Source organism: Ipomoea triloba, chromosome 3, assembly GCF_003576645.1.
Source record: "Ipomoea triloba cultivar NCNSP0323 chromosome 3, ASM357664v1".
NCBI classification, from domain to species: Eukaryota; Viridiplantae; Streptophyta; class Magnoliopsida; order Solanales; family Convolvulaceae; genus Ipomoea; species Ipomoea triloba.
In genome coordinates this window covers 14,126,920-14,150,988 of record NC_044918.1, presented here as the reverse complement: position 1 = coordinate 14,150,988, position 24,069 = coordinate 14,126,920, and the positions used below count along the sequence as shown (strand labels likewise).

Sequence of the window (24,069 nt, the reverse complement as noted above, 5' to 3'; positions counted from 1 at the left end):
TCAGGAAAGGTTTGTGGCTGTCAAGTGTGATCGTTTAACATTTGACCGAGATCATTTTTTGGTCGAAGCACTAGCAGTCAAAGAAGCTCTAGTTTGGCTAAAAGAAACTAAACACAATAATGTTATTGTTGAAATTGATTGTTTAAATTTTTGTCATGTTTTTAATTCCCGTACTTTAGACCTTTCGTGTATGTTGATTTTATAGTTAAGCAATGCATTTCTTTGGCTACTGACATTGGGAACATTTCGGTTCGCCATGTCAAGAGGTTAGCGAATCATGTGGCTCATTTAAACATGTTTTTTAACTCTCTGAATGTATTGCTGAGTTGTTGATTTCTTAATGTAGTTTAATCTCCTTTTTTTTTATATGATAAACTATCTTATTTTTTCAACAGTTGATCCACCCAAATCAATAATGAAATTAATTATCCGATCAACTTAGGTGGCAGGATGACTGGATGAGTACCAGCAAGAATCTCATACATGAATTTAGCACATTCATACATGTTTTCAACTAATGCCTCGAGTTCCGGTAAAGAATTCTGATCACCGCCTTCTTGCGGCCGTGGGGTTGAGTGCACTATTTTAGTCGAGTCTATCATACTTTTACCTCTTTTTATAATTAATTTATTATTATTAGGTTTACTAGATACACACTCTTAAGCAATTATAGTATTCTTCCAAAAAAGTAATGATAATATATATTTTCAAGTAACTAAAAATAAAGGAATTACATTAATATGATTATCTTCTAACAAATTTGTAAGTTTAATGATTAACCAATCAAAACATACCATGTATAACAACATAACATTATATTTGTTAGGTACAAATTAAAAAACTTGTTAAACAACTTCCATTTTTTGAGAAGTAAAAAACATCATTTTAACAAAAGTTCCGAGAGGATCCATTCATGGAATTGTGGAAATCTCCGAATTCGCAACTCATCTTTGGTTAATCCCCTACGTTATACTTTGCGCTTCTCTATTATTTCTTCCTAATCAAAGTGTAAAAATTCTGATTAATCTCCGGCCACCAAAGAGTCATCACTCATCAATCTCAGCTGCATCTTCTCTGAGTTTTCTGGTTTCTTCTTCAGTTATAAACAGAAGCACGAGGGAGCCATGAACGCTCTTGCAGCTACAAACCGCAACTTTCGCCTGGCGAGTCGCATTCTCGGGCTCGACTCCAAAATCGAGAAAAGTCTTTTGATCCCCTTCAGAGAAATTAAGGTACGTGTATTAAATTTGTGTCGCTGGGAAAAGCTAAAAAAAAAGAATGAGTTTTTGGGGATCTTTCCAGGCAACCCAGAATAGGGAATAGCGAAAGGAGTGATCTTTTCAAGCACCCTTTGTTGTGTTTTTAGTGTTAAAGAAATGTGATTGCAAGTGTGATGATTGGTGGGATTTGATCAGGTGGAATGCACAATTCCAAAGGATGATGGAACCCTGGTGTCTTACATTGGATTTAGAGTGCAGCATGATAATGCTCGTGGGCCAATGAAAGGAGGGATAAGATATCATCCTGAGGTGATTGTTCTTGATTCTAGTTCTAATCTTTCTTATAAAAGATTCAGCTTTTAATTTATTGCCCACAAAGGGCAAAATCCATTGCCCTGGCCCCATATCTTGGTTCGACAAGATTGTGGAGGGGTAAATCACTACATAGTGGCTCGTTACGTGGGAGGATCAGTGACTAGTACTCACAAGGAGTCACTCCATTACGTGGGAGGATCAGTGACGAGTACTGACAAGGAGTCATTCCACAACAGGGTGTGGGACCCACACTGCGTCCTTGCGCACAATCTGTCACTCAGGAACCAACTGAGTTACATGTGCGGGCTAGATACAGGCTTTACTTTGTGACCGCTTTGTTTGTTTTGGTAAACACAACATTCTTTTGATGACTTGGTTGATTTTGCTGGGATTAAGAACCTGAGTACAGTGTTGATTATTGATTCAATATAATTTGTTAAGAAATCTGAGGATGAATTGAGGTGGATTGGGATTTGGGAGGCTGCATTGTTTTGTATTGGCTTTACTGTTGTTTATGTTGCAATGCTTTGATTAGCCTATAAGATTGGCAGTGTGATGACTTCTTGTGTTACCCAAAGTAGCCGACTTTCTGCCATTGATTGCATTAATGGATTTAGTTTCAATTTGGTTGAATCAGATATGGTTTGCACAATATTCATGAGAAAACATTGTTGTATCTTTGATCTGTATTTAGGATCACTAATTTGGAAACAGTGCATATTTCCCTCAGCTGGAGTTCTGTTGCTTGGAGCTTTCTGCTGACATTTTGCACTTCTTGTAATTGATGAGTGGAGTCAGACTTCGAGATGGCTTATGCATTGGACTTGCAAATGGGTCGCCATCCCTCTAGTTGTTTGGATAGGATAACGGGTATACACACACATAATCACATACAAAGAATGAAAAAAAAAAAAAAGTATTCTCTTAACCAAATTCTGTGCAATGCCCGCAAATTGTGTTTGTGCCTCTGCATTAAGTATGAACCAATGGGATATAGATTTGGAAGTTTTCATCTTGTCTTAATTTTAGTGAGTTTTGTTGTTTTCTTAGAAGTTAAATTGCGATTTCAAATATGTAGTTTACGAACCTGTTTGGTCAGATTGGAAACAAGATGCTACTCTGCTGAGGCTGTTTTCGAAATTACCAGATTTTCATGTCAAAATTCTCGGGCATGTTTATTTCCATTTCTGTCCTGCTGGTGCTTCATTGCAGCTAATTATGATATGCAGCTAGTCTTGTGCTGAGCTGTTTTTGTCTGTCGTTTTATACAAGGTTGACCCCGATGAGGTGAATGCTCTTGCACAATTGATGACATGGAAGACAGCTGTAGCGGATATCCCATATGGCGGAGCGAAGGGTGGGATTGGATGCAATCCAAAGGATTTGAGTCGGAGTGAGTTGGAGCGCCTTACGCGTGTCTTCACCCAGAAGATTCATGATCTCATCGGAATCCATACTGATGTACCAGCGCCTGATATGGGCACTAACGCCCAGGTGAATCATCCTTTTCATCAGGGCTCTTCGTGTTTTTCTCCAATGTTTGTTTCATTTACGAGCTAACAAATGTTTTAGGAAAAGACTAATTCTTAGAGTGTTTAGGAACCAACAGACTATGGCGTGGATTCTGGATGAGTATTCGAAATTCCATGGCCACTCGCCCGCTGTTGTCACAGGAAAACCTATCGTAAGCTCCTAGCCATAACGTTCTTTTTCGTGCTGAATCAAAATGCTATCTTCTCTTTAAGTACCTTCTTTTCGTTTTGTATGTTAGGATCTCGGGGGGTCACTTGGCCGTGAAGCTGCAACTGGGCGTGGAGTGGTTTATGCCACGGAAGCTTTGCTTTCTGAATATGGGAAACCAATTAAGGATATGACCTTTGCTATTCAGGTTATGTCATTTCGTTTGTTTTTTATCGTGCCACAGAATGTGTATCCCGCTATCTGAACTTCACGAGTTTTAGGGGTTTGGAAATGTCGGGTCTTGGGCAGCAAAGCTTTTGCACGAGAGAGGTGGTAAGGTCGTTGCAGTTAGCGACATAACTGGGGCGCTCAAGAACCCGAATGGGATTGATATCCCGGCTTTGCTCAAGCATAAAGAAGCAACGGGGAAGCTAACTAATTTCAGCGGTGGAGATGCCATGGATTCCAACGAATTGGTGACATATAAATGTGATGTTCTTATACCCTGTGCTTTGGGGGGAGCCCTTAACAGGTTTCTAGTGATTCATTCCCTACATAATAAGTAACTGTATTCATTGCATATTTGCATACGATTTTATCTTTTTGATTTCCCTCTGCAGAGAAAACGCCTCGGATATCAAGGCCACGTTCATCGTAGAAGGTGCAAACCATCCCACCGATCCAGAAGCCGATGAGGTACCAAACACGTAAACTTCTTATATCCCAATTCACGTTTCGTGTTATTTTTCATGTTCTCAATCTTCTGCAGATTTTGTCCAAGAAAGGAACTGTAATTCTCCCCGACATATATGCCAACTCTGGAGGTGTGACCGTGAGTTACTTCGAGTGGGTTCAGGTAAAATATATTTTAGACTTTAACGCCTTAAATGGAGAAACGTAAATAAACCTCTACGAATGAATCCCGTTATATCTTGTTGCTAGAACTCTGCATTTTATTTATTTACATTTATAAGAATCCCCGAGCAGAGCTGCAGAATCTATTTTTTTTTTTTTTCTCGTGTTCCTGGACACCCAAACTGCATTTTTCCCGTGTATTTTTGACAGAACATCCAAGGTTTTATGTGGGACGAGGATCAGGTAAACGAGGAGCTCAAGAAATACATGACCCGAGCCTTCGGTGACATCAAGAACATGTGCCAGTCCCACGCTTGCAATCTTCGGATGGGCGCGTTCACTTTGGGGGTGAATCGCGTTGCCCGCTCCACCCTCTTGAGGGGCTGGGGATCATAGACTGCATATATAATCTTCACTTCATACTCTTTATCTGTTATGCCCTCTAATAATGGTTAAGGTTCACCATTTCTTGTTTTGTTTTGTTTTGTTTCATAGTTTCTGTTCTGTTAAGGTAACACTTTCCTGCGGGACTGTAAAAGTGTGTGTTTTCAAATAAACTACATATGTTCCATGTATAGTTTGCTAAACGTAATGTTCTCATAACAGACTCAACAGATAATTAGTGATTGGCAGCCGTGCAGTTGTTGCAGCAAATGTTTTAAGTCACGTAGATCGCATGTAATATTGTAATGCACGACACGAGTCATATGACTAACGATGTTAATTATAGTCCGAAACTGATAAAATAGTTTGAAGAGATAAAAAAGTTAACGAGTTAGAATAAAAAACAATAACTTAATTAACTTGAATTTAAGGATATGTGCTTATTGACTTGAAACTAAGTGAACTGGTTCGATTGACGTCTCTGCATATGACATCTATACTTTAGTAGTGTTATTAATTGTACTGATCGACAGTGTGTCAATTTACATTGAATACATGTACAATATATGTTATATATAGATAATAAATTAAAAATTTGAGTGGTGTCAATTAACACCACTCTTTCTAAGGTAGCTCCACCATCGATCAAACACACTCCCAAATAAGAGTAACGAACATAGCAGCATAGCTGTCAAACAAACAATAACTTGGTAATCATAATGTTCTAGCTGGAGCTATTTATTGGCTTTATTGATTTGAACCGATTATAATTTTAACGAGAGTTGTCTACTATACATTGACGGATACACAGTGGGAGCAACTGCCCCCGCTCTCCCACCCCCCATTTCATATTTAGGCCCTTGTATATACATAATTAACTTATAAATAATAAACTTACATAAATTTATTGATAAGACATATGATTTGTTTCTAAATGTTAGGCGTTTGAATCTTACAACAATAAATTTTATTTTTGGCCTTTTTAAGCGTTCTTAGTTTGAGACTTTGAGTTAGTTAGTTATGGACCATCTAAGTTGATTTACTCCTCTGCGGTCGACTAGTGTGTGAAACATGACTTTTTACATGAAACTTATTAGTTTAATTTTTAATGACACCTTATCGATTGGAACTCTTTGTCATGCATAATTTTTCTAATGGTATGGAATATGGTTTAAAAAATAAAGGGTCCATCCACTATAGAATATAATATACGGAAAATATTATCATTTGACCCATTTATTGCATCATCTGCTTTCAGTTTGAGACTTTCAGTTTCATTTCTTTTGCGTTTTAGTTTGAATCATCGATTTGTCCTGTGATCTTTACCCTCGAGCTCCTGCTCGGATGCGGGAACCGCCATCACTCTCAGCAGAATGCGGTCCTACGCCAGCTCGTTGTCGCAATCTCAGTCGGCGGACTCGTCGGACGCCGGCTCAGCCGCGGAGCGCCGCCTTCGCGAGGCGGAGGAGCGCCTCAGGGATGCCATAGAGGAGCTGCAGCGTCGACAGCGCCGCGAGCGTGGTCTCCACCCGCCTTGCGACCACGCCGATGAATCCTGCGTCGCCAATGCAATCGGTAACCTCTGTCAGAGCTTCCTTCTCTCTTACGGAGTTCGCGTTGGCATCGGAATTCTCCTCCGAGCTTTCAAGCTCGCTCGCCGGCAGTCCTATTCCTCTCTCCTTGACCTCAAGGTTCCAAACCTCTTCATCTATCTGACTGTCTCCGTGTATTGTATTTCAGTTCATCTGTGCTGTTTAATTGGTTTATTCAATAGTCGGTATTCATTATTGTTTTAGTTCCGCCTAAAAATTTTGCAATTTCGGTTCTTATATTGAAATTCCTTTTCTACTTTCAATAGATCAATATGCTCATTTCTTCACTTGATTGCTTAATTGAAGAGAATTGATTCATTAGTGCATTTTATACCAGTATAATATATTGGAGTTGTTGACTTAGATGAACTTCTACAGTACTTTTTTGCATCCTGTTTGTATCCATGATCAAACAAAACAGACCGAAAACTAGAAGTATGTTACGAATGCAATTATTCTTTATAATCAACTAAGTTATCTTTTGTAGTTAAATTAACAGAAATTAATCCATAGGTTAATTAACAGTTTGCCCATTCCTTTGTGTGAGAGCATGTTTTCCTGCCTGGAATCATAATTTTCTAAAAGCACAAATTCTATACAGCAACTTGTCTCAGAAAAAGATCTGATTGTAAGAGAGGAAGCATGTCGGATTGGCTTACTTTTTGGGGGATTTACTGGTTCCTATCATGCTCTAAGGTGTTTGCTGAGAAAGCTGAGAAAGAAAGAAACTCCACTAAATGCGTAAGTTTATCATGCAAAAATGCTCTATTCTGTTAACTGTGTTTAGATTTTGTTACATTTTTAATGGATTGTGTCCTATTCCATTAAAGTGACTTTGCTAAAGGGGATGATGGGGCAGAATTTTAGCAGGTTCAGTTGCAGGTCTGTCCATCTTAGCACTAGATGATTCCAGCCGGAGGCGCACACTTGCTTTGTATCTTCTAGCTAGGGTAGCCCAGGTACATAGTCATGGATACCTGTTTCTTCATTTCAAGTTTTATGGTTCATGAAATACAAACAATGTTTCATTTCTTCTACTTCCGGTGGTAATCTGATTACTCGTCATCAATCAGTGTGCATATAACTCTGCTAAATCCAAGAACAAATTTCACCTCTGGGGAAGCCATTGGAGTCATGGAGATTCTTTGCTCTTTGCTTTAGCTTGTGCCCAGGTATTTTGCTTATCTCTCAACAAAATATATCATATTCTATTTGTAAACCTGTTTGGCTGTGTATCTTACCAGCTTGTATAGTTCTGGTGAGAGTGGGATTGAAGGTGCCAAGCTATGGTTTCTTGCTGGCATAATATCATCATGTTTCTTATTAAATTGCTATAGTTCCGAGACGAGTTGCTGTGTATCTTACTAGCTTATCATCATGTTTCTTATTAAATTAGGAAAATATTTTTGTACATTGTAAATGCTAAATTACTTGTTTCTTTTGGCACTTAGACGTAATAGGTGTCACGTTATCCTTTGTGCATACTTGTTTCATGTTGCATTTTCATTAATTTTAAAATGATTTCAGGTTATGTATGCCTTCATCATGCGCCCTGAAAGCTTGCCAAAATCATATCAAGATTTTATTCAGAAAACTGGCCCTGTTGCAGCACCAGTTTACAAGGCAGTTAAGGATTGTTGCAGAGGCTCACCAGTAGACGTTGCGTCACTATCTGCTTATTTATCCTACAAAAAGATTTCAAGCAATGCAAAGCTGGAAGAATTCCCTTCTATTATTCCATGTTCTTTGATTCATGCTGGCACCAACTCCTGTTTGGTACACAATGCTAATGCAACAGCAGCTACTTTTCGGAAAACATTTCCTCTCTACTTCTCTTTGACTTTTGTTCCATTTGTTGTTCTGCGCTTGCAGAAGGTAAATCCTATTCTAAAGTTTAAATAAAATTTTCTGGTTTATATCTTCTAGACTAGTGATTTCATACTTTATGAGGTAGCACTTATTAGTTTCTTTGAATTGAAGTGTGATTGATATATTATTGACTGTCTGAAGCTTCTGTATAATGCATTGGTAACTGATTTTGCTGAATGTGTTGGATTAACCTGGGTACAGTATAACTCTGTTATTTAAAATGGCACTATTGTTATAGGATATTAGAGGAAGTTTCTCTTCTTTTGGTTTAAACTGACCCTACATCTTCTACCAGATTAATTGATGATCGTGCTGCCTCCAGTATGTAACACCCTTCAGAATAATGAGAAATAGAATTTGCTGTAGTCTCTTCATACTTTTAGAGTTGTCTATTGGTTAGCAGTGAATAGAATTTCCAAACTCATTAGATGGCTGTTGTTTGATTGGGAAGGACATGCATACTCTTTTATGTTTCCCTTGTGCACTGCTGTAATGTAATTGTAACTGAGTAATTTTTTTTTTCAACCAAATACATTGATTTTTAACACAACTATTGATTGTATTTGATGTCCTTACCAGTTTATGGCTGCCCCTGTACGCACCTGTTGGCATGCTCTTACTGGAGCTGTCCGTTCAACAACTTTTTTGTCAGCTTTTGTGGGGATCTTTCAGGTATTTGGTTTACCATCTTTGTTTTTGTTCATGAGACTTTGCATAAACTTACAAATCGTTTTTTCTTGTCATTTAAAAAGGCAGTCATATGCTTGCATAGAAAGGTTGCAACGAAGGACCATAAGCTTGTATATTGGGTTGCGGGAGGAGCATCTGGCCTCTCTGTGCTATTAGAGAAAAAAGCAAGACGTTCTGAACTTGCCTTGTATGTTCTTCCACGAGCTGGGGAATCTTTATGGTATATTCTAGTGAATCGCCATTTGATGCCCGATGTCAAGAATACAGAGGTATTGGATATAGATTTTGGATGTCTTTGATACTTTGAACCTCAATTTGTGTAGATTGTAGTGAATTGCCATTTGTTCCCGAACATCAAGAATGCAGAAGTATTGCCTATTGTCTAGTATGGATAGTCCTACTAATCTCCGCTGCATAATCTCTCGTTCCATATTACTTCAAAACCTATTCAATTTAGGCTTCTTCATTACTTCAAAGCCCAGTTTGTGTAGATTGACGTGCTCTTTTCTGTTCAAAGTGTTTGGCTTTATGCTGTTATGATTTTGTATTTTTTTCTTGGTTCTAACTTGTATTGCATTTAACCCTTTTGCATTCTGGGGCAGGTTGGAAATTGATAAAATTAGCAAACTATTTTGAGTAGGCTAATCTTGTTAGTGTGTGTCTCTTTTGTCAAGTAACTGAAGTGTTTTTATTGGGTGTGAACTGTCCCAGGTGGCCTTGTTCTGTGCTTGCATGGGGGGAATCATGTACTACCTGGAGCATGAACCAGACACGATGGCTCCATTCCTGAGGGGCCTGATTCGCCGATTCCTTGCCAGCAAAATTAGCAACCCTAGTCCTTCATCAAATAGGAGTGCATCTTATTCATATCTGCAAGCTCTTGATGCCATGAAGAAGAAACCAAAAGAAAATCAAGATGCTGAAACTTCAACTACAGAAAAATATAATCTCGAATCCATACCAGGACTCTGAGCTTTATTCATGTTTGTAAACCCGGCCTGCACCTCTATTTCTATACTCCATATAATTTATAATCTGTCACCGGCAGCAGCAGTGATGCTTAACCCATTTCATTCAAAGAAAGAGGGTATGAACAACGACACCAGCGCCTCTTACCTTCCAGAACTGATGGCATTTTGTTGTATTCAGATAGAACGGTTGTTTTAACAGCTCAAGACTACGTACTTTACATGATTTATTCCTTCTTCTGACGTAGTACAAATGTCTTTTGATAAACAGGTATTGTTCATTAAAATGTTGGGGACTGTATACTAGTAGTATTCATATTCCTTTTGTCAAATTTTGCATTTTCTTGTTGGGCTTCTAATTTGTGTCCGTAATTCATCCTTAACATTCTTGTGGGTGTTATCAATTTAAACTTCTAGTTGAAGTTGATGGGATACTGCCCGTTATCCGTTGTATTTTTATTGACAGTTTTAAGTCTTCAATTATCATGTGTTTAAAATTGAAATGTAGAATTGGGATTGGAGAACTTTGCTTATTCAAAGTCGAAGTGAAAATAAAGGAAAGTGGTTTATGTGTCCCATCTGCAGCAGTGTCATTAGTCATTACCAATACTATTTGGCTTTCTTGTATATATATCTAAAAGGAATGCTACTTCTATTTTTAAATTTTACTCTCAACTTTTATTCTATTTCTTAAAATTTTGATGTTGATATATATTTTCTTTGGGAACTTTTATAATGAAGATAACTTATTATTTTTTGTCACATATCAGGAAGTAGAACTATTTATCTAATGATGTTTCCTTATTGTTTTACATTTATTAAAAATTTAAAAATAATCTTATCCACTATAAAAAGAGAGTGCAGATTCATGAATGTATCAGAGAATATAACTCATGATTTATAATTGGGAAAAGTTCACTTTCTTCCTTGATTATTATAATAGTTTATAAATGAAAAATGATTGGATATTTTAAAAATGTTAGGTAGATGGTGTACTTTCAATGCATAGTATGATAGATTAACCTTTAATTTGTGAGAAGACTTTTACTATTTGCAAATGTACTTAGTGAAACTTACCTTCTAATCCAAACTGACACATAGTTAATCAGCTCAACTATGGTTACCTCCATGTATGAAAGGCTAACTATAATTCTTTAAAACCAAATTCATCTAGAATTGGCGTTACAAACAGTTGAAAAAAATGACAACTACGTACTACTCTATATATATAAAACATTTTTCCAATACCAAAAGTAATTGGAAAAATTGTTTTCAATTGCAAATCTTGTTTTCACATATAGTAGAAGCTAGGCTAGGCTAGGCTAGAAGTTGAGATATTCTGCTTCCATTAGTACATCATACCAGAAAGCATTCACATCATCATCTGTGTCGGACGAGAATGGTGGTGCAACAGCAGCAGTTCCATTATTACCCCCAGAAGAACCATCATTATTCTCAACCCTACTACTGCAGCTTTGGCTGCTCTCCAATATAACAACTGATGATGATGATGAACCCAATAACTTACAGTCGTCAGCAATAATATTAATCTTAGCATCATCCGAGGTAGTCTTGTCGGCTTTGCTAATTCTGTGATCAGTCGCCGCATGTTTCGCTTCTTGTCGCCGAAGTTGCTTCTTCAGGTGGGTGTGGAAGAAGTTCTTGATTTCGTTGTCACTTCTCCCCGGAAGCTGTGCCGCCATTGCCGACCACCTTAATTAATTCAAAAAAGCTAAGAAACAAAACCCTTTTGTTTTTAATTAATGAACATGATTATTATTTTAATTTGTTACGTTGTTGCATTGATTACCTGTTTCCCATTGACTCATACATTTTGATGATAATCTCAACTTCTTCTCTGCTAAAAGGCCCTCTCTTAACACCAGGCCTCAGATAGTTCACCCACCGCAGCCTGCAACTCTTTCCTGTTCTTGCAAGCCCTGCACCCAATACATATAATCAACCAATTAACCTAGCAACCCGTAACCAGGTAGACTGTTAATACAACTGTAAGCTAGCTAGCTAACATCAAATTAAGAATATAATTGACTCTTGCATGTGTGTAGTCATGTTAAAGAGTTCTAGACAGTACTCAAAACATCATCAACAACAAATTTTTAAGTTATATAATCAATCAATCCAGTAGCCACTAAACAGACTATTAATACAACTGTAAAGTCACATTAATTAATGGGTTGTGGACAACAACAAGACTTCCCCAAGTAATTATAAGAGTACCTGCAAATTTGGGCATTTGGGTCCAGTTCCAGATGCCATGATTGCGGATATAGGAGATAAGCTTTGTGTCTTCTTCAGGGGACCAAGCTCCCCTTTTCACTTCCGCCATGGTTAGTTGTTCCTGCACCACCTTAACTTAATTGCTGTCTTTCCAAATCCTCATCACTTATAAATCTCTACTCACCTCATCCATGCAATAATAATACATGTATATTGCCAGCAGGACTTTCATTCTCGATATAATTAAGGAAGTTACCTATCTTGTTGGAATTATTAAACTAAACTGGACCATCATGAAATTAATGAGAACAACATGCATGAATTGAATTTCTTCGAAGGGTCCTTCTCAGTTCTCACTTAGCTTGTGTGTGATCGATTTGATTAATTAATGATGGTCAAACTTGCATGCTTCCCTTCCTCAGAAAACAACATCATATCATCATACATACTTTTGTATACAAACATCATTAAATTAAACTAATTAATAATAATAATAATTCTAAAACGCACGGCCAACTATCTTTGTTTTGTTCCTCATCAAAGCACTTTTGGAGCTAGCATGATTCTGGTAGTATAAGGCCACAAGTTCGATTCTTGTTAATACTCTCTTGATCCATTAATCACACATAGTCTTTTTAGTTTGATTTTTCTCTCCCCGATCATGTGATTTGTCAATTATTACACGAAAGTTAAATGGGATTTACCTGGTCTACACTCTTAGGGTTTAATTTCCTCAATCGTCACCCAAGAAAAGTATGATTTTGTTATGAGGGTTTTTATTAATTTATTGTCATATATTAATTTAATTACTTAGTGGATATTGGTTAGGAATATAATACAGTGTCAAACTTTTGAATTGAGGTTTGAAAGGCTCAGGAATTGGGTTTCTAACAACTTAAATTTGTCGTCTTCTCTCAATTGGAAATAAAGTATATGCATGATTGAGGTATATATTATGCAAAAAATTTTAAAATTCTATTTTCATAATCTAAATTTATCTCTAATAATACATACTGGTGTGCCAATAATTTTTTTTAATACTCAATATATTAATTGTACGCCTATGATCAAATTGATCGATACCACCATAAAACATATAACAAAAAAATTCACTTCGGGCATCTTCAATTTTAAAAAATTCTTCCAGGCAAGAAAAATGATGACGTGAAGAGAGAGACAACGTGTGGAGTCAATAGATGTTCCACACTTTGTTCCTAAAAGAAAATTGTTTTGAAAAATGCGACATGTTGTGCCCTAGTGAGTTGTAGGAATGCTATATTGCACCTGCACTTGTTACTTTCTTGACTAATCCATTTTATTTTTTATAATTTGTTGATAATATATATGAAGAAAACTGCTTAATTGTAACATTTGGGGATGCCCTTAGTAATTTACCAAAACATTTCCTCTCTCTTTCGTTATGAAGGAAAAACAAATTACAAAAATCATGACGTCTTCCGACTCTATCAAAAATAGTCCAACACTCATTTGAATGTGATCATAATCTTAGTAATTGACCAAAAATTACTTTTAAATATTTACTAATGTATGCATATTTTGATTTTTTAGGCCATAGATTGGAAAAATGGGTATGAAGGGAATATATAGTATAGTCAACTGCACCCACCAGCCACCAATGGCATCATTACCTCAGTCTCCTTTAGATTTTGCAGATCTTTGTCCAAATTTAAAAGGAGATCATGAAGTGATTAATTATTTCCAACAAACTTTGAGAAGTCAAAAAATGAAAAAGAAAAGAAAAGAAGACATTTTTTCATTATTTTTTTTACAATGAAAAGTGATCTTTTGAATCAAATTTGTGACCTTCTAGTATGAGAATTATACTCTGCTCACTTGGTTATTCTCTTAGGACAAGTGAATTGAATTATATTTTAGAGTTAATTCCATTTTGGTCATAGGTTTATAAGTGAGAATTTACTTTTAGGCCCTGTTTGGTAAATGGCTGTTAGCTGATTGGGTTAGAAAGTATGATTTGTTGATAACAATGGCTGATTGTAGAAAGTTATTTGATAAATTAGCTGATAGCTGTTTGGTATAATTTCTTTTCTCAAAAAGCTAATTGAAAAGGCTGCTTTGAGTAGCCTTTTGAATTTTAGCATTTTGGAGTTACAAAAAGCTTATTATTTACCAACTAATAGTGGTCAAATAAGCCAAAATTGGCTGATAGGCTGATTATTTACCAAACAGGACCATAGTCTTTTTTTTCAAAACACCCCTTTAGTCCTAGTATTATTGTAAAATGACCATTTTTGTCATCCGTCAGCAAAATCGTTGAAATTTCGTAAAATACAAAAACATTTTTAAGTTTTCAATTAATAATTTTTTTCAAGAAAATAAAATAAAATAACAGATCAACACATTTTGTATAAAAAAGATCGAAATATTTATATATTTATCTAATTTCCAAAACTATTATAATGTTGTCCAATTCCAAACAACATCAATAATTCTTCATATTTTGGTCAAAAACCAGGAGATAAGAGACAAGATGGAGCTGATTGGTGAGTAATAGTTATGACGACAGAGTAACAGCTCACGCTGAGGTAAGCCCACAAAACGACAAGAGTTGTTACATATATTTTATCAACAAAATTCTGCAAGGGTCCCATATATATCCAAAAGTCAAGTCAAGCTGTCCTTCGAAGAATTTAGGGATGCCCACAAAATATATAATAATATATCCTTTTTTTAAATTTCTTTTTATTAAGCTATATTCTGTTTTTCAAATAAAAAAAAGAATGAATATTTCTGAATTTCATGAAATGTCTCATGCATATGAAGAGAGAAATTGAACCAATATAGTTTCGAGATTCAACATCAAATTATACACTTATGTGCATACTTAGGAACTCAACCCGAGCTCAAACATTCAATGCTCGTGACTAGAATCAAACCTCCACACTACATACTGTTGCAAGCAAATTTTAAGTGAGATTTTCATTTACAAGACCAATGCATTGGAGACATTTCATTTTGTTTTTTTTTTTCTTGTTCATGTAAAGTAGAATTTCAAGAGTTTTTAGATAGTTGTATTTTTAGGACTCGAATTTAGAAATCTTGGTTAATTAAGCTGAAAGAAACACACTATCTCAATATATCTATTTAGCTAGTTTAGTTTAACTAACATATATATAATTAGAGCAAATTTTACTTTTAGACTTCGACTATTATGGCATTGTCACATTTAGTCATATTCTTTTAATTCGTACTACATCCATGATTTTCATTTGATTGTTACCATTAGTCTTTTTGTTAAAAATTCTGTTAATTTACCTTTAAAATTGACAAATAACAAAGGAAAAATCCTTACACTGCACATATCATAACTTATATTTCAAACACATTAGAAATATCGTAAATATCAAAAGATGTTTCAATTCTTATTTGTCAATTAAAGGATATCATTGTGTTTCAATATCTTAACTCATATTTTGAACACATTAGAAATATCGTAAATATCAAAGGATGTAATATCATAACTCATCGAAATATGTTCAAAATATGAATTACGGTATTAAACTACAGTGATATTCTTAAATTGACACATAACGTAACAAAGAAAAAAAAATTCTTACACATATGTGTAACTCGTATTTCTATGAGTTACGATATTACATCTTTTGATATTTACGATATTTTTAAAGATTTTCTCTTTTGTTATTTGTTAATTATCATAGCATTTCACATGGAAAAATGGGTGCCAGGTACGAATGTACGATAGATGTTTCTCATCTCTTTCTTCCTTTGTTTGGGGAGTGAGTCATAATACCGAGCTTGGTGGACACGAGGTATGACCAGATTTTGCACTACTTTAAATAATTAATTATGAACTTTAATTAATTAATTGTTAAACAGACAATAAAGCTACAGCTTTCACATAGTTAAGGGTCAAAATTTTATGCCTCAAATAGTAGCTCAATTAATTGTTTCTAGGCGGCAAATTATAAATAAGGATGTAAGATCGAGTCCATACACAATTACTCTTTTGTTAAACACGTACTAGTCCTCATATCTAATTAGTTACTGTAATTTATCCTTTATAATTTTATCGGGTTGAAATATGTGACTCTTGTCCGCATAAGCATCTCAATATGTCACAAGAATGATGTTTAAGGAGAAAATCTAGGAGTTGAGTCTTACTAGCGACAGTGTTATCATAATTTACATCCTTACAAATGTTTTGTTGGATTATGAATTCAACCTTTCGAGAAGAAAGATAAGCGACTTTTTTAAACGAAAAATTTTAACTTTTATGGGCAAGCTAATTGTCAAATTTTATTGCTCCTAGGAGTCCTAGATAGGATTCTGATCTTTAATAATCTGAAAGAGACAAAGATGTAGAATGTTTGGATATTATGAAGAAAGAGCCTCCCAAGTTCTAGGTTGTGGTCGGAGGTAGACATGCAATGATGCAAAGAATGACCATTTTCCTCTCTAATATTGAATAATAATCGAATTATAATAATTATATTAACTAGAATTCTGACACAACATGAAAGAAAATATTAGGGCTCTATGAGTAAAAGTAATGCTCATAGTCTCATACATTTTAATTTATGAAATAATTTGTAACGGAGTCGATAAAAAATTACAAGAAAATTTTCATGAAAAATTAAATTTGAAACTTGTAATTATTAAGATCGATGCTATAAATGTAGCTAGCAAAATTTAATCCCTATTCATTCTGTAATAAAACTTAATTACTACCAACCAACTAAGCTTGCTATTAATATAACTTTCAATGATTTTATGTATGGTACTGTATTATTATGTATACTAAAAGCATATACTATATGCATACATACAATAATACACATATATATAATGGGGTGGGTGAGGGAGGGGGAGCAACTGCCCCCGTGCACCTCTCTGGATCTGTCCCTAGAGGTTGCCACCCATAGTATACACTATTGGAAACCATAGATTTTTCGTCTATAACAATATTGAAAATCATAACTAGTACATGGAGACTCATACCATCTCATTCTTACTCATGACTTATTAGTAGGTGAAGGGAGCATAATTCTAATGTCAAAATGGTCATGAGTTCGATTCTTACTAACTGATCTTTTTTACTCGATACACACCACGAGTAAATCTCAAAATCATTATATATATATATATATAAAACTCAGTATATGAGTGACAGAGCTGTAAACTAGTCAAGCTTAACTCGAGTTCGAACTAGAAAATTAAACTAGCTAAGCTCGAAGTTGATTAAGCTCGAGTTGAGCAGTTCGCGAGCCGCTCCGTTCATTTACCACTAAATATAAATAAATAAATAAATAAACAAACAAACAAATAATATATATATATGGCTTGCGAGCAACTCGACCTGTCTCGAGCCTAAAATATTTGTGCTCGTACTTGAGCTTAAAATTGAGTGAGTTCAAACCGAAGTTTGACGGAGCAGCTCGGTTCATTTACACCCGTAGACAGAACTAATGAATTGAATATAACTAATGAATTGAACTTCAATTCGTGCATGCATATAGTCAATAATACTCAAAACCACAGAATACAAATCGAGTTTGTACGATGAAAAATCACACAACAATTTATAACCAGATAGAGACGACCAAACCCTGTCGGATCATAAATCCATCCATAACCCCATCATACATCCTAATTATATTCCATTCCTTAAATTAACCCTTCATTCCTTTATTACTATATTAAAGACGTTCTGCTTCTGCTAACATGTTGTACCAGAAATCCGCCGTGGCATCAACATCGGAGGACGATGAAAAGTTCATCTTCACATCCACCGGCGCCGCCGCCGTGTAGAAACGATCTTCCCCACAAAGTGGTGCCGCAAATGAATTCGGACTGCTCTCCAATATAACAACCTGCGGCGAACTCCTCATCATCGTCATCATATTGTTGTTATTATTATCCTGCGGTGTTTCGGAGAAATTGATGTTGTTGTCGGAAACCTCGTAGTTCTCGCTGTTCCAAGAATCTGGAGATTCAGGCGGCGGCGGCGGCGGGGCGGCGGCAGCAACAGTGTTGTTAATAAGATTGGTGGCGACTGTTTGTGATATTAGTCGCTTTGATCTGATGGAGGGTTTGGGCCGTGAGGGTGCGGCGGCATTGTTTATCTTCAACAGCTTCTTTAAGTGTGTGTGAAAGAAGTTCTTGATGTCATTGTCTGTTCTTCCTGGAAGCTGTGCGGCTATGGCCGACCATCTAGAATACATCAAATGTAGTCATTAAGTATGTGCCAAGCATATTAATAAACAATTAAGTAAATTAATTAACAACACACTCCATATATATAGAATTAGATTCAAATGCGGATGGTGCGGTGTGGTGAGAGTCATTGATCTTGCCTAAATCACCGTTTAAGATTAACAAAGATTAAAAAAATGTTGTAGCAATTTGGTCATTTTCCATATTGGCTAAACTTAAAAGGTGCGTTGTGTTTGTGGTTTCTATGTTTAAGGTGCGTCAGTACTTCAGTGAGAACTTAATGTGGGTTTTTGTTGAAACTTAAGGTGCGTTGATCAAAAGCTTTAGGTGCGTTGTTTTATTTCTTAAGGTGCGTTGTTTTCCTTCTTAAAAGAGCGTGGTTTGTGTGCTTAAAGTGCGTCAGCTATTGAAGCTTAAGGTGCGTCGGTCGATTTAAAGCTTTAGCTGCGTACGTGGTTTTCTTTCTTAAGGTACGTGATTTTTGTTCTTAATTAAGGTGTGTGGTTTATGTACTTAAAGTGCGTCAGTTATATATAATACTTAAGATTCATCATTTTAAAGTTTTAGGTGTATGGTTTGTATTCTTAAATTGCTTTGTTTGTGTGTTTAAAACGCGTAATTTGTGTTCTTAAGGTGCTTTGTTTGTGTGCTTAAGGTGCTTAAGATTAGGTGCATCAGTTGCCCATTTAAGATGCACCCTAATCTTCGCACTGATCTAGTCGATTTGATTGTATATAATTGAAACCTAATATCAAGAAGCATGATTTGCAATTGTGTTAAAAATGGTTGGTTGAAAATCAAAAATCTTGATTTTCAATTATATTTTAACAATTTTTATTTATACTAGCTAAGAACTAACATATTGAAGCGAGTAAATCTTACTTGTTTCCAAGTGATTGATAATGGTGGATGAGAATTGCAACTTCTTCCATGTCAAAAGGTCCCCTCCTCACATCAGGACTCAGGTAGTTCACCCATCTAAGCCTGCAACTCTTCCCCGTCCTTGCAAGTCCTACATAAGTACATACACTCAATAATTCAATTGGGTAATGCAATACTTGAATTTTTTAGGTCCCGATAATATCAGGTACCATCAGCACTACTACTATTGTACTAGATAAGTAGATATACCACCAAAATTGGTTCAAATTATATCGGATATAACTAAACATGCAATATATGCATATATAGTTGTATTTCATACTAATTAACTGGATGCCAAACATATCTATGGCCTGGGATGAAAGCAAGAACATGGATCAATCCAAGAAATGAAACCTAGACTCCAAGAACATAACATAACATACATATATATTATGATGTTCTCATCAGACAAGATGGATGGGAACATGTTTCTTAATCTCTTCGAACTTATTCTTGTTTCCAAAGTGGTATGTATATGTTTAATCTAGGTTTGTGTATATATATAGTACCTGCATATTTGGGCATCTGTCTCCAGTTCCAAATGCCATATCTCATGATGTATGAGACCAGTTTTCGGTCTTCTTCAGGAGACCATGGCCCCTTTTTCAGAGCTGCTGCAGGTTCCATGTATAAAGAGTCAACTACTGAGGTGCACAGATTTGATCACTCAATTAGAGTGAGAAGATCAGAGATAATGGAGCAGTGATTTCTGATCTCTGACCAAACTGGATTTATATAGTCGTCTGGTTTTGAAAGACCCCAAAACCAGTTTCCCAGAAGCTTCATTTGCCCTAACAACTTTGTCACAATGTCTTTACTGCCCCTCCTAATTCATTAATTAGCTACTGCGTTGACATATCTATCCAACTTATCTTTAATTAACAGTTTAACTATACTTTTTTCTTGTTGTTTCCAGGTAAAAGGTTGATTTCCGAATCCCAAGTACCCACGCTCCGACTTAACAGAGCATCTTGAAGGATGTAAATCATGGTAACATATTGGACACAGAACTTTCACTTTAAGAGGTTGCTCCTACACTGTTGTTGGTGAGGCTCACCCGGGTCATTGTTTTCAAACTTCATCCGTGTGACCAATTGAGGTGTCTATATAGCAACGGTCTCTTAACTAGAAGTCTTGGGCATTTTTTGTCATTTTTTAAGATTTTACTTCACAAACATGATTAGTTACCATGTGAGGAGTGTACCGTTATAGTGTACCTTGACTAGGGAAACATGTGGTTAGAAAAAAAAAAAAAAACACTTTCTCTAGGGTTAGTCCTTAATTATGCACTAAGGCAGTGATGATTTGAGAATTTCACATGACTGAGGTAAACTCTCTTCTTATGTAATAACTAGCCCGCAAATTAAACATAAGAGGTAAATTGCATTAAGAACACTCTGCGTGGCATAGCTGACCGATATGATTTTTACAATAATCAAAGTTGTGATTTTTTTGTATAAGAATTAAACTCTACTCGCACTTTAATTTACTTTCATTCTTGACATTGATAATCAGAATATAACGAGTATTTGACCAGAGGGATCAAAATATATAGCCTCATTGATACATAGATATGACCTTTACTCAACCTTGAGACTAATTTATGTAACTATTCCAAACTATTTGGGAATCTAATAGAAAATATTATAGTAAGTTCGAACTCATATGTATTATCAACATAAGCATCGGTGCAAGTTACATGTACTCATAATTTTTTGTTGACGACGACTATGCACTTTTTTTTTTTGTTGTAAATATATTCTTCGTATGGCAAACTCATTGTGAGTATAGTCAAACTTATATTTATGTATTTAATATATATATATATATATATATATACCCACGCGTGCACGCGCACACAAAAATAGGCCGTATGATAGAGTATGATAGGTAAAATATTTAAATTTATAATGTTGTTGGGCGAAGGTTTGGATGGATGAGCCAATATTCTGTTGTCACCGAAATGTGATGTTGACTGCTATACAAATATAAAAAAATAAAGTTGAACTTTTGCTATAAATTATAGCTTTTGAAGTATTAATAAGCACTTAATCTGACAATTGATATCAGAGCAGAGCATGCTATGCATTTGAGGCTAATAGGTGCGAGGCATGTGCTAGGAGAGGATTGTTTGGAAAATAAAGCTCGCCATCGAAACGTGACCCTAATTACTGCTATGTAATTGAGACCTAGCTATATATATATATATATATATATATATATATATATATATATATAACTTTTGGCATAATGATAAATACTTAATATGACAAATCTACCATTCATATCAAAATAAACTAGCAAAACTTGTACAATGGCCTTGATAAATTTATAAAAAATCACAGCTAAATAAGGGGTGCTAAGTTATATTTTTTTGAGAATAGGGGTGCTAAGTTATATATTTATATGTTTTATTAAAAAATCTTCTTCTAAGAAAAAGGTTAGTGTTATCCTTTCAAGATGACGTTGAAGGGATATACAACTTAATACGTACGAATTCGTGAACATCAAGAAAGGATCTTATATGTAACTTAGAATTGTCAAAAAAATATTAAAAAATGTATATTAAGGTCACATCAATGTTGTATTATTTTGACAAATGTTTAAACTCGTCTTTAGGGTTATAGTTTTTGATTAGTAAATTCGTTTGGTATGTGTCTATACACACATTATTTAATTTAATACAAAGAGATTAGCTAGAAATGAAAATGAATCTAGCTCTTGAGCCGCTTAAACATGAAGTTTGAACTTTGAATCTTATGTGTACACAACAATATAATATTTTTATGATACCTATTTTGAGTGAAAGTCGAATAATTAATGTAAGATGTAGATATCAACATAGTATGTGTTAGGGGAATTATTACTAGGCTTAACGCCCAGCTCAACAAGCTTATCTAGAAGCTCGGCAAGGTCATCGGTGGTGCAATAATATCTAAGGCAAATTAAAACAAAGTTTGCAACCGACCTGGTAGCTCGGCCACACACGTCCAAGAGTGCATAACGACTAAAATATTGTCAGAGTTACGTTAGTTACGCCTAGTGAATCAGCACTAGTGCGTGTCAGAAGGAATTGTGGCATGTACAAACATAGATGACACATGTAATGAGGTGTTTATTAGTACATGGTAACCCTAAAAAACTAGTACATCATTAGACTCTATTAATATATATATATATATATATATATATATATATATATATATATTTAACACACCCTATCAAAATGCATGGATGTTCTAATTACTTCAAGTAAATGAAAATGGGTTGTCTTGAGTCTCCTTCTTCCCTAACCACCCAAAAAAAAAAAAAAAAAATTATCCATTGATGTTGATTGGTCGTTCTTCCACCAATGACCTCTCATGAGTAATGCCAAACAATATATATAAATTCCACACGTAGAATATAATATATATTAATGTAGTAATCTTGTGTATCCATAACATAAATAATATCTGGTTCGATATAATAACCCACAAATCATACATGAAAACTAAATTATTTTATGTACTATGGACGATAAGAATCAAATTTGTAATTTTCTTGTAAGAAAATTATGTTCCACTTACTGAATCAGTGTTTTTGGGATGAATTTGAAATTATTTGAGATGAAGAGTGGAGTGACGTTAGCTTGGTGGTTTCATGCTGAAATCAACTTTGATTTCCAGAAACAAGCTAGAAAGTGCGTGGGATCCAGCTTTTGTTTAATTACTTTGAATGGAAAAGAACATTTCAGCAATGAAAGCAACCTTAATTATTGTATAATCAATTGTTTAACATAAACAATCAATTATTTGAGGCGCATTTTCAATGTGAAAGGTATGACAAAAATGAATTATTGTATGACTGACCAAATACCAATATGTCTTTTCTTACTCTTTTCCTTCGTTCCATCAGTAGTACGTCTCTGGTCATGCCACAACCTAGCTAGATATAGCTAACTCTTCACTATACATTTTACGTCTTTCGTCTTATGTTACATTCACTCTTCTTATTTTGTTTGCTTTTGCTTTTGTTTTTTCTTTTAACTCTTTAATGATATTGAAAAGAAAAAAGTCGAGGCGATCAACAATTAATCTGAACTATTGTGTATATCTTATATTTTATTAGGGATAGAGGGAAGAGTGGAGCGGAGTGATAATGCTTATCTTTGGGGTTTGATGAGTGTGTTAGGGATGCGGGTGCAGTGTTTGCACAGTACGGTAGATGAGTAATTTTGTAAATAATGTATCACCGACTAAAGTTTATATGAATATGATGTTTATAACCCTGAATGTATTATCGTCACAATTAATAAAAGAATTCTACTTTACTCCCATAAACATAGGCACCCTAAACTAGGTAAATTTTGTATTCTTTCCTTTATGCATGTCTTTGTTCTTCATATTTTGATCTCGTTTTCTCAACATCGACATTCTTTTGCCTCCGGTTAAGTATGTAATATAAAAATAGTAAATGTGCAATCCAACTATTATTAGTTTAGACAAATCACATCTTTTAATTTCCTAAATGTTAAAGTGATAGACTAACACATCCTTTAAATCGTATGTTAGCTTTATGGTACACTGGAAAGTTTTTCAAAATATGTGTAGTATTTTTTTTTTTTTTTGTTTTTACATATATATACTACGCAGGTAATTTTCAGACATATTGGTTATATGCCCATTGCCCAGGATAAAAGCATAATAGAATTAAATATCTTATTTTATATATATGAAGATAATTGCTGTAAAGCCACCCCATACATTCAATTTAAAAGTCAAGTAAAGCTGTCATTTGGAGAATTTACAGCTTATATTAGTTAAATGATGGGTACGAGGTACGATATGATGTTTCTCGTGACAAGATCGAGAGGCTAGAGGGTTGAGTTAATTGTGAATTCAAACCATAGTACTTGAATTTGAGTTAAGTGTAAGAAAATAGAATTGCATCTTTACTATTGGTTATAACTTTTAATATAGTCATAAATGATTAATTTTGATTATTAATATCAAAGTATGATGTACAAATGATGGTTAAGACAACATACTAGTTAGGTAGATCTTGTTCATGTATAATAGTCGATAAATTACACAAAAGAAATAAATCGTACTAAAAAGACGACGTATGACGGACTTAACT

General features: G+C 34.9%; 4 protein-coding genes across 4 annotated transcripts; 2 read left to right on the top strand and 2 right to left on the bottom strand.

The window, feature by feature from the left end:
- The first annotated feature begins 908 nt into the window (after positions 1-908).
- Positions 909-4,657, top strand: LOC116014133 (glutamate dehydrogenase A-like). The gene is made up of 9 exons (XM_031254139.1): positions 909-1,232; positions 1,416-1,529; positions 2,808-3,029; positions 3,145-3,219; positions 3,307-3,423; positions 3,497-3,747; positions 3,836-3,911; positions 3,985-4,071; positions 4,281-4,657. The coding sequence occupies exons 1-9, from the start codon at positions 1,125-1,127 to the stop codon at positions 4,464-4,466; spliced, it is 1,236 nt and encodes a 411-aa protein (XP_031109999.1). The 5' UTR covers positions 909-1,124; the 3' UTR covers positions 4,467-4,657.
- A 1,056-nt stretch (positions 4,658-5,713) lies between these two features.
- LOC116011679 lies at positions 5,714-10,134 on the top strand. The gene is made up of 8 exons (XM_031251082.1): positions 5,714-6,145; positions 6,648-6,787; positions 6,906-7,005; positions 7,120-7,218; positions 7,574-7,921; positions 8,495-8,587; positions 8,668-8,874; positions 9,317-10,134. Exons 1-8 carry the CDS (start codon positions 5,828-5,830, stop codon positions 9,575-9,577), a joined length of 1,566 nt encoding a protein of 521 aa, XP_031106942.1. The 5' UTR covers positions 5,714-5,827; the 3' UTR covers positions 9,578-10,134.
- A 761-nt stretch (positions 10,135-10,895) lies between these two features.
- Positions 10,896-12,116, bottom strand: LOC116012945 (transcription factor MYB4-like). The gene is made up of 4 exons (XM_031252611.1): positions 12,068-12,116; positions 11,812-11,932; positions 11,384-11,513; positions 10,896-11,286 (listed from the first exon to the last, which is right to left on the bottom strand). The coding sequence occupies exons 2-4, from the start codon at positions 11,918-11,920 to the stop codon at positions 10,896-10,898; spliced, it is 630 nt and encodes a 209-aa protein (XP_031108471.1). The 5' UTR covers positions 11,921-11,932; positions 12,068-12,116.
- A 5,391-nt stretch (positions 12,117-17,507) lies between these two features.
- On the bottom strand, positions 17,508-19,575 carry LOC116012944 (transcription factor MYB4-like). The gene is made up of 3 exons (XM_031252610.1): positions 19,458-19,575; positions 18,907-19,036; positions 17,508-18,021 (listed from the first exon to the last, which is right to left on the bottom strand). The coding sequence occupies exons 1-3, from the start codon at positions 19,573-19,575 to the stop codon at positions 17,508-17,510; spliced, it is 762 nt and encodes a 253-aa protein (XP_031108470.1).
- Positions 19,576-24,069: the final 4,494 nt, after the last annotated feature.

Coding starts and splice junctions, on each gene's coding strand:
- LOC116011679 (XM_031251082.1), top strand. CDS start 5,828: ATGCGGTCCTACGCCAGCTCGTTGTCGCAATCTCAGTCGGCGGACTCG. Junction 6,146..6,647: donor CCTCTCTCCTTGACCTCAAG/GTTCCAAACCTC, acceptor AATTCTATACAG/CAACTTGTCTCAGAAAAAGA. Junction 6,788..6,905: donor AAAGAAACTCCACTAAATGC/GTAAGTTTATCA, acceptor ATGATGGGGCAG/AATTTTAGCAGGTTCAGTTG.
- LOC116012944 (XM_031252610.1), bottom strand. CDS start 19,575: ATGGAACCTGCAGCAGCTCTGAAAAAGGGGCCATGGTCTCCTGAAGAA. Junction 19,037..19,457: donor ACAGATGCCCAAATATGCAG/GTACTATATATA, acceptor GTACTTATGTAG/GACTTGCAAGGACGGGGAAG. Junction 18,022..18,906: donor TATCAATCACTTGGAAACAA/GTAAGATTTACT, acceptor GATGTATTCTAG/ATGGTCGGCCATAGCCGCAC.
- LOC116014133 (XM_031254139.1), top strand. CDS start 1,125: ATGAACGCTCTTGCAGCTACAAACCGCAACTTTCGCCTGGCGAGTCGC. Junction 1,233..1,415: donor TCCCCTTCAGAGAAATTAAG/GTACGTGTATTA, acceptor GGATTTGATCAG/GTGGAATGCACAATTCCAAA. Junction 3,424..3,496: donor ATATGACCTTTGCTATTCAG/GTTATGTCATTT, acceptor CACGAGTTTTAG/GGGTTTGGAAATGTCGGGTC.
- LOC116012945 (XM_031252611.1), bottom strand. CDS start 11,920: ATGGCGGAAGTGAAAAGGGGAGCTTGGTCCCCTGAAGAAGACACAAAG. Junction 11,514..11,811: donor CCAAATGCCCAAATTTGCAG/GTACTCTTATAA, acceptor TATTGGGTGCAG/GGCTTGCAAGAACAGGAAAG. Junction 11,287..11,383: donor TATGAGTCAATGGGAAACAG/GTAATCAATGCA, acceptor GAATTAATTAAG/GTGGTCGGCAATGGCGGCAC.